At 31.9% G+C, this 10,279-nt stretch overlaps 1 protein-coding gene across 1 annotated transcript; it reads right to left on the bottom strand.

The window, feature by feature from the left end:
* Window positions 1-932: 932 nt before the first annotated feature.
* On the bottom strand, window positions 933-10,063 carry LOC126739649 (cofilin/actin-depolymerizing factor homolog). Its single transcript, XM_050445424.1, has 4 exons — window positions 9,722-10,063; window positions 4,669-4,785; window positions 4,378-4,583; window positions 933-1,218 (listed from the first exon to the last, which is right to left on the bottom strand). The coding sequence occupies exons 1-4, from the start codon at window positions 9,722-9,724 to the stop codon at window positions 1,098-1,100; spliced, it is 447 nt and encodes a 148-aa protein (XP_050301381.1). The 5' UTR covers window positions 9,725-10,063; the 3' UTR covers window positions 933-1,097.
* Between the last annotated feature and the right edge of the window lie 216 nt (window positions 10,064-10,279).

The following is a 10,279-nucleotide window of genomic DNA, read 5'->3' on the forward strand; positions in this document are numbered from 1 at the left end:
TGATAGATATGTATTAATGTGGTTTATGTGTAAGATTTTAATCGGTTTAGACTATTTATATCGTTTCTATCACCTATTTAAGACTTATTTCCTCAGAATATTGAGTGGAAGATTTAAAGTTAACAGCAGTAGAGTCAGTTTGATGAAATTTTAATAAAGAAGGAGCTTATCCAAATAATTTGGAATTGTAAATATTCTGGAAAGGTGTGTAAATGGCATATTTTGGAGATCGTTATAGCTGAAAGGGAAGTAGTGTTCAGCTGCAAGCAATCTTTGTCGCTAATTTACTTTAATGGTGACACTCCTTAGAAGCATGATCTTGTGTTTTCTAACATAAATGATAAACGCAAAGTAATCTGGATATGCCATAAAAAACCATTTAATTTATAATGTATTTTGCATAATATGGCACAACATAAATATTAAGATAAGTAAACTATGGGTCCACTTGATTTTCCTAAATTATTAAATTGTATTGAGTCAAATTGTTGAACCATCATTGGTGCCTTTATTTTGTGTAATGATTATGACCAACGAAAGTGAAAAATATAGACTTTTTAGAAGGAAACATTGACAACACTTCCTCTTATAATGATTTATAAGTTTTGACTAACTTTTTTTCTGAGAACTATCTTTAACAGTACGCGACGTCGGTATAATAGAACATAAATTCACCAAACAGCAAGAAGTTTAAATTTAAAAAATTGAATTGATTTTAATCGCGCCAACCTTAATTTATGGGATTAGGTTTAGATAAAACTCACGAAACTGCAAATTTCTTTCTAAATTTCAATACTGGGATCATTTCAAAAGTAAGTCATTTAAAAAAAAACAATTTTTGATGAAAAGTTCTTTAATTTTCACAAATAGTAAATAATATTACATAATAAGAGAGTTACATTAGGGTATGTATAATAAAAACCAGTTTCGGATACAATTTTTAAAAATGAAGCTTTATTTTATTAATCAAATACTTATATAAATAATACACCTCTTAAAGGGCTGGTGCGTGAGTAGATGACAGTCGTACAAAAAAAAATTAATAATAATAGTAAGCGAACACGCGGTTGCGACTTGTTGGGCCGCCACCAAATGATTTATTGACGGTCGGTGGCCCTCAACTTCTCCTCGACGGCCTCCTGGCTGGCCTCTGACAAGTCTGTTGCTTGGATATACTTTTGTACGCCTACAAGGGATTTTTTGAGAGCGTCGAATGAGCTGGAAAAAACCGAATTGCCATTAGCTAAGGCCAACACATATGAAGGGAGAGAAAAAGTTTAGGTTTTAAGGTAAAATGAAAATCCTGCAGTCTCTCTCCGCTTATTTATTAAATATTCAGTAAAAAAAAATATTTATTTTTTAAAAAATTCCCGACATGTTTCGGACACAGTGGTGTCCATCATCAGGGGATACTAAAAGGAAATAGATCTGAACAAGAAACAAAAAAGACAGACACAGAAAAAGAAAACCCGAACAGTATGCAAAAAAATATATATATTTCCGCTGATATCCAAAATCACAATACACATATTGGGAATTATGCGTAAATACTAAAACTGTCGGTGGTTATGCAAAGTAACAGCGCGTCGTATCATAAATTATCGATACTCGTAACTACTAAAATCATTAGTGCAAAGTATCGCCATATTTTTAGTAAATATTGATAACAACCCCGTCACAGCTAAAGTCAAGGGAGTGTCGAACGGGCAAACGCTGATATTAAGGCAATACTAGCCACCTGGATGTCCGACAACAAAATTAGAGAATGGTCGAAAGGTTTATCTACAGTGCAATTTATGGAAAATCGGTATTTCCATGCTGGAATAAAAATGTCGCCATATAAACCTTTATTTGGCTGTGAACCGAAAGTTGCTCTTGCAAGTGAAAATGTACCCGCGGAAAGTAGTCAACAAATTGTTACTGAGGAGGATTTGGATGCTCTTTTGCAAAAGTTATGACTATGAGATAGATGAACAGGAAATAGATAATACGAAAACAACCTAAATAAAATTCCCCAAGTTCTAGAGAATCGAAAAACAAACATTTTAGAAATAAGAAGTAAAGCATCACAAAATTTTCAACAGCATTCAATTCAAAATATTCGCCATGTTTAGTAGCTACTAATGTAACCGTTCCTATTCCGGATGTCGACCGTGCTCGTGGATCTTTCGGCAATGTAATTGCTGTTGTGATGAAAGTAGATGAAGATAATGGAAATTATAAACTTGGAACAAAGGATGGGATATGACAGCATTTATGTGCGCTCTCAATTTGAACCTTGTTTAAATTCGAACTTCCTTCATATTAGTGATGTTTCCACTATTTCAACTTCCCTTAGAAAAGCAGCTGCAATTGCTTGTGGTACTAATCAAGGTTGATTAATCAACGAAGAAATTGCACAAAATTTTGCCGAAATAGTACCTGCTGCTGTAAAAAAAAATCGATTACGCAATTTTTTCTAAGATAAAAATAAACCGTGCTTTTATTTTCATTTCATGGCACTGTTCCTTCTAGTCTGGGTAGATTCCAACCCATATTTTCAAAAGAGCAAGAAAGGGAGTTAGCCGACCACATTAAAAATTTGGATGCAATGTTTTATGGTCTGCGTATGAAAGAAGTCAGGTCAATGGCGTTTCAATATGTCAAAGTAAACAAAATTCCGCATAGGTTTAATACCGAAAATAAAATGGCGGGAGAACATTGGGTGCAAGATTTTGCATTAAGAAATAATTTATCCCTTAGAGCTTCCGAAAACTGTAGCCTGGGTCGCGCAATCGAACTTAATAGAATTCAATGGGAACGATTTTTAAAAAACTTAAAAACAGTGTACGAAGATTTAAAATTCCCACCACATAAAGTTTTTATTATGGATGAAACATGATTATCCACCGTGCGAAAAAAGCTTCTTAAAGTTTATGCTACAAAAGGCAAGAAAACTGTGTCAAAGCTAGTGTCACTTGAACGAGGTCAGTTAGTAACAGCAGTCTGGTGCATTTTTTTGGGGTTGATTGATTCGGGCTACATGAACACCCGAGTTATTTCTGATTTAACTGCGACATTTTAGAGACTTTGTAAAGCCATCAAAAACAGATCCAGTGCTATTATTCATGGACAATTATATATCTCATTTCTCATTGAGTGCTATTTTATTCACGAGAAGTAATTTTATAACTTCATTACCCCTACCGCCCCATGCAAGTTATAAGTTTCAACCATTGGATAGAGGATTTTTTATTTCCTTGAAAAAGACCTTTTTCAAATAAATGTTTTAAATGGATGGTTAACCATCCTTTTCCCTCCTGCTTATTCCAAAGCAGTCACTATACAAATTCGCGAAAAATCTTTTAGCTGCACAGGAATATATCCGTATAATCCCGACGTTTACAGTGATGCAGACTTTGCGCCATCGGAGGCCATAGATAGACCGCAACTGGAGGTGGTTCAAGAAAACCAATCGGAAATTGAAGCGACCCGTTCGTCTATTAAAAATTCATCTGATGAGGATAATAGCATTCAGATATACGGATCAAATATTGAATTTACAAAATCAAAAATTGATAGAAAAAAGGCAAACTAGAATACCTAGTCCACAATTAGCAGCTACTTCTAAGAAAATGGTTGAACCATGTGAACCCAATCCAAGTGTTACACCTAAAATGATCTTGCCTCTTCCGAAATCAACTCATGTGTAAGTAAAAAGGAACAAGTCCGAAATTTTATCGTCAAGTTCTTACAAAGACTATTTCAACTGTTTGTTGTAAGAAAAGTGCCTAAACTTGTTAAACGAAGTTAAATGAAACTTTTGCACTTTTTACAGGATTTGTATTTAAGCAAATTTTGCAATTTTGTTTATAATATTGGGGTCACCCATACTTGAAATCTTTATTGATACTGTCATCTGTCTAATTTTTACACTACCATATAAAACTTTTAACACCTTTTTTACACTTTTTTTCCCTCATAAACAAATTTTGCCTTGTTTATTACTAAATTACTTACAGCTGGCAGTTTGACAGGTTTCAAAAGTAAACATAATATTCAATGATTTCAGATTCTGAAAATTCTATATCCAGTTAGGCTATTAGGCAAACAAGCTTCATTTTTTTTACTGTAGCTTCACAATCGTATTATCAAGTGAACTACATAGTCATTTTTTGACTGAACAAAAACCTTTTTTTTTATAAGCAATTTAATGTGAAAAAATGTTAACTCTTGTCCTTTTTCTTAAAATCGTTTTTTTTTTTAATCAAATGTATGTAATTTTTCGCGATTCTAGAGTGGTTAAGTAAAAACAATATTAATATGTTGATTATTGGCCTCTGCCATCAAATACATGAAAATATTAAATAAAACACCTAAACTTTCAATAGTACCTACCTAGAGTACAACATCTTCTTTTTGACTTTGGCGGTATCTGGGCACCACGACATAAGGAACAATTTCTGTTTTTTGCTGGCCTCAGATGTGCCCTGGCACTGGTGGGTATACTCGAAATCGTATAGACCGTAGCGGCATTCACCCGCGCCACCCGCCTGTAGGTTTGTGAGGAACTGATCGTATTCCTCATCTCTGGCTCCAATAACCTATCAATTAATATGAAATTATTTATGACTGACCATTATAGTGTTAAAAACATGTTAATCTTTTTATGTCTTGAATCTGCCTTACCTCTACATCAATTTGTCTTTCATCTTTGATAAAAAAAATAACGTAGCGATGTTTTTTGTCCTTTTTGATTTCCTCGTATGTTGTTTTGCAAACGTCCGATACTGTTACTCCGGAAGCCTAAAAAATATAGTAATACATTTTATTAAGAGAAATCATATTTGAGTATAATTTGCTCAATGGCCATGTACAAAAATATGTAGTTTACAAATTATTAAAAATATTTTATCATGCTACCTACTTACAAATGATTTCAAACTCAATATAAATTATGTTGGCTGTTGGACGAGGTGCTTACAAGCTAAAATTAGAAGTCTGTCAAAAAATTAAATCATCGATTATTATTACGTTAATTCTACAATTTTATCGAAAAACGTCAAGGCATTTTCTAGTCCAAACTAAATATACCGCTCCAGTAAATTTAGAACAGTTAAAAACAGCCAACCCATAATAATATTATGTATTTCTTTTTAATTGGCCAATAATTTCATGCCAAGCTTTTTAATTATGTATAAAATGTTTCTAGTCTCCATAAAATCTTAACAAGAGAAACATTTTAAAATGTATAATATGCCAATATAACACAGTCAGGTTTGCTACAAGTGATGAATTAATTGGCTATCTAAAAATGGACATACAACAGGTTATTTATGCTTTAGTGAATAACTGTATATTGGTCCTGCAAAATCTGGGTTATGCCATCTTTAGAGGAGTGAAAATAAAATATATATTTCATCCAACTGCGGCACTTTATTATAGTGCAATTTATTCTATTATCATGCATTTTAGGTGCATTTTCAAATGTAAGAAACCTCTAATTCCATTTTAAAATCACATTAATATAATTTTGTTCTGAAATTTTTTTTCAAATTAGAGGCTATATGAGCCGCTCAGAGGAAAAGTGATATATGTCAGTATTTTTTAATTTTTGAGTTATACCATTAATTATGTTTCTACTGGTCCAATATATTCAGTTGAAAACTGGTATAAGTCAAAATCTTAACTTAGCTAAGATAAGAGCTTCCTAACGTTATTCCTCTCAACATAATGGATTCGTTCGCTAGAATAGTGGTATAAGTCAAGGCATGCTGTTCCCATGTCGCGCCAGGTCCTATTAAACTCGCTTTTTCTTGTTTAGTCAGGTTTTTTTAGTGTTATGGTTACGTAGTGTGTAGATCAGTTACAGTAGCTAAGACAAAAAATTTGATAGAACTTCTTCAGTGGATTCCCCCGATTCAGCATCAGTTCTTCCTGGACTTACTGACAAAAGAAGATGCTGTTGACTTGCAGGTGGTCCATTATCCAATTCTGATGAAGATTAATTTGTTTAATAACTTGTTCTTACTCTCCTTACTGTAAGTTTAGTATGTAAGATAAGAAGTAGTAATGCTTTGTGCTTCAAGCTCTATATTTTTTGAACACTTTTATCAGTAATAGATATCATATAGTAAACATACTACAGCTATTATTTTTCTTTGGTTCATCAGTTTTGTGAAATTTGGTTAACTTTTACGAGGAAAAGTGATATAACTCTCCAAGTTATACCACTTTTCCACTATGTTTTTGAAAAAAACTTACTGGAAGAATGACATTGGGCAGCAAAAATGTAATTAATGGGCGCAATCAGTAAAATGTTTACCATATGAAATTTTAGTACAGGGTTATTATAAATATGTACAAAAAAGTAAAGAATATGTTACTGTGATTTTTTAATTCATCCAGATGCAACATATCAATTTTCTAAATTTCTACTTTAAGGGAGTTAGACCACTTTTCCGCTGAACGGCTCATATAATTATTGGAAATGTAGATAAATCATTATCTTATTGATAATTTTTATTTATACTTTGCTTATGATGTGTGCTAATATCATTAAAGGAGACCAGTTTCCTAAATAACTGGTTTTATTTTAACAAAGGCAATATGATTAATGGTTTTTTTCATATGAATCTATCATCTGAATGTAATTTTTAGAATTAATACCTAGTTGTCACATATTAATGTTTTGTTGTGGTAATACCTAAAAATTATTATGTATGTGATATTAGTAAGAAAAAATAGTATGAAGCAAAATTCAAAAACGTGCCTTTTTATTTCCTGCCTATTGAATTAAAGTTGCCTTTTAATTCAATCATAGGTTCATAATTGCATTGTCGCAGGTGTGTAAATATCAGGTTTCAAACAATTAATGAATCACCTTAATTTGAGTAAACATCACTAATTTTGATCAAAATAGCAATAATTCGGTTAATATTTACAAAAAGCAAAAAATAAAATAAATTATAACCACCTGTCTGACTGGAAACATTTATGAGTTGTTAGTTCCTATTAACAATCTCAATCATAATTATGACAATAGACTGTCAAATGCATTATTCCATTATTGCTTTCACATGGTGTTGGCACCCTTAAGAAGCAGTAAACAACATATTTTCATTCCTTTTTAGGTCTCAAGGGTGACAATATGATAGAATAAGTTATTGACTGCTTCATATTTAGCAATTAATTAGATTAGAGATAACTTTATAACAAAGCAAAAAGTAAATAAATTTGCAAGTTTAATGAAACATTTCAGATAAGAGTGCTGAATGCTAAGTGTTTCTAAAAATATGTGAAATTGTTTATATTTTTTTCTATATTGCGCATACATACATCAACAATATATATTTTTTTGAGTTTTTCTAATTATGTTTAATATTGTTGATCAGGAGGAAATTATCTAATTTAAGATTAATCTACTATGAAACTAATAGTAGAAATTGAAGATTTTTAGGGACATAGATGTTTATCAACCCTCTTTTTGTACTCCATTCCTTCTCACTAATTTTATTTCCCAATTTTTATACAGAGACAAAATTAAGAATGTCGCAAAAAGTTATGATAAGGAATTTTGCATTGTTTTGTTTACTAAATGTTTTTCAGAATCATTTTGACACCTGATCATATTTGAAGACTGTAAGAGCCCCATTTTCAGTGCATAAAAAAACTTCGGTTAATTGCATAGGCGTAAAAATCCCCATTCAAAAAGAGACAATAATGTTTTTGTAAATTTCATAGAAATTTAATAAAAGAAAATAAGTCATTGTATTCCTCAAAGTATGTTTTAATTAAGATTTATAAGAGGCTGATAAAAATATCCAAATTGAAGAAGTGCAGTTGAACCTACAGAGTGTATTGCCCAAATACTCTATAGTGATTTTAATGTATTGGATGTAAAAGTTTGAAGAGAATTGTACTTTTTTATTCACACCTTATAGATATTCAGAGATGATGAACTGTATTTGGTTCAGTACTAGCTACCATACTAGTACTACTACTAACTAGAATTATTGGAAGTTACTATTATGAATTGCATAAATTGAAACCATGGGCGAGTAAAAACTTTCCTGTTTGTATTCCCTAAAAAGTAATTTAATCTTCATGGTAACCTTGATAAATCATCTTCTACTATCAAAAAGGGACAATAATGTATTTCTAAAAGTACCTTTTTAGTCAAAATTTATAAGAAGTGAATAAAAATACCTAAACTGAATATGCAGTTGAACCTACAGAGTGTATTGCCCCAATACTCTTTATAGTGATTTTAATGTATTGGATGATAATCTCTAAAAAATTCAACAGAATGGTTTTTTTACTGAAGCCTTACAGATTTTCAAAGATGAACTCAATTTATTCCACTAAAAGCTACCATGCAACTAGAATTATTGGAAGTTAGCCTTATGGATTCCATAAATTGATACCATCGGTAAGTACATACATTCCTATTTGTATTCCCAAAAGTTTAATTTTATTTTCATGGTAAGCTTGCTACATCATGGTATAAATTTCTCATTTGGTGGTAAATTTGAATCCAAATCAATTTGGTCCAAAATTTTTGAATTGAAATAAAAGAACTATAAAAGAATCAACAGAATTTACATTTTTTAATCTTATAAATTTTCAATAGTGATAAACCGGAATTGTTTCAGTAAAAGCTACAGTACAGTTTGAATAAATGGAAGTTATCATTATGGATCAGCAAGTACAAACATTCTTGTAACTAAATTTTAATTTTATTTCCGTTATAACATTAATACATCATGGTACAGTTACTGTAGGGTTACCACTTCCTTCTACTACTATAGGGTTTTCATTTCATAGCAAAACAATGGTATCAAATGAAAACCTGACAGCAGCAGAAAGCTGTTAAAAATTGAAAATTTAGAGGTTCTATTGAACTCTTGCCAATGCCTTTACAATTCCTAAATATATGACTCGAAAGATAATCATTATTGGCAATAATAAATTCTTAATCAATCACCAATGGTGGATAAAACACAAAACCATATTTAAAAAAAAAGCAGTGGTTTTCCTTGATTTCACACAAGGTCCCCCCAAATAAGGACAATTTTAGACCAATTCTGGGCTATTTTTAGAAAGCCCACATGGAGTTTATTTTTGATCACAGTTGCTCAGAGCACATTGAATACAATTTAATTTTTAACCTGGATTTATCATATTTCTATTAAGGATAAGGAGGACTAGGTACCCAAAGGGAATATCACATTTAGGTAGGAAAATGTAGTAGGTACCTGTATCGAATAACATGCCCAAATATAAAATAGAGGCGGAAATTTTATTACCTTCCGGCGATAAGGACAAACCTAGTGGTAAATCAGCCTTGAAAGGAGAATTAAAGAAATGATTCACCGTCTGACCGGATTCAAACGGTATTTTACCGCTGTATGAGACTGACGAGTAAAATTTTTACACACCCCATTTTGACAGCATGCATTGTGCATTTCAAAATTTAATTATACCTTTAATGCTAGTATGAAACCTAAATTAATACCCAACAGTTTACAGTGTAAAACTATATAAATTCAGTGTAGAATTAAGAACGGTGGCGTAAAAAAACTAGAATTAGCAAATTTTTTTTTGCTACAATTCGGTATTACTAATCTTAATGGCCGACCGGCGTAGGATTTTGCATGCCGAGTTTTTAGATTTTTTAAAAGGTTTTACACACGGCAAACTTGCGAGTTTTATATAGGGACATACGAATTATAAAACTTACCATTTTTATTTAATCCAAATCTGGAAAAAACTATACAAATCACCACTGATGTAGCACTGAAGTTTTAACAACTGTCTCGTTCGAGGAGGCCTTCCACGGACGTTGATCCGTTATCGATTCAATCTCACACCTCTGTACGGCAACGTCTCTCCTTCTCTGATACGTTCGATTGGAGCGAGACGGTAATATACTTCGACAGCACTTGTCAATTTTTTACTGGGAATTTTCGTCAAATATCTACGCGCCAGCGCCGACCGGCTTTATCACAATGCCAAGTCAAATTCTAGAAAATAAATATAAAATAATCTCTTATATCAGAAAACCGCGTCTATTATCTATGCACAATCAAGTTCAAAAAAGGACTTGCGGCTTTTCGTTTTTGAATGTGCTTAAATATACTTCGCTTATCTCGAACTACTTTTTGATGCGCAGTAAGGCGGTCAATTCGAAAGCGAGTTTTTTTGCAGGCGATTTTTTATTTTTAGGGATGAATCTGTCGCCGTTGAAGTGTTTAAGAAGGTTTCGTGATCATTGAGCTTTCAATTTTTAGCACTTTTG

Source organism: Anthonomus grandis, chromosome 8 (assembly GCF_022605725.1).
Source record: "Anthonomus grandis grandis chromosome 8, icAntGran1.3, whole genome shotgun sequence".
In the NCBI taxonomy this organism is placed as follows: domain Eukaryota; kingdom Metazoa; phylum Arthropoda; class Insecta; order Coleoptera; family Curculionidae; genus Anthonomus; species Anthonomus grandis.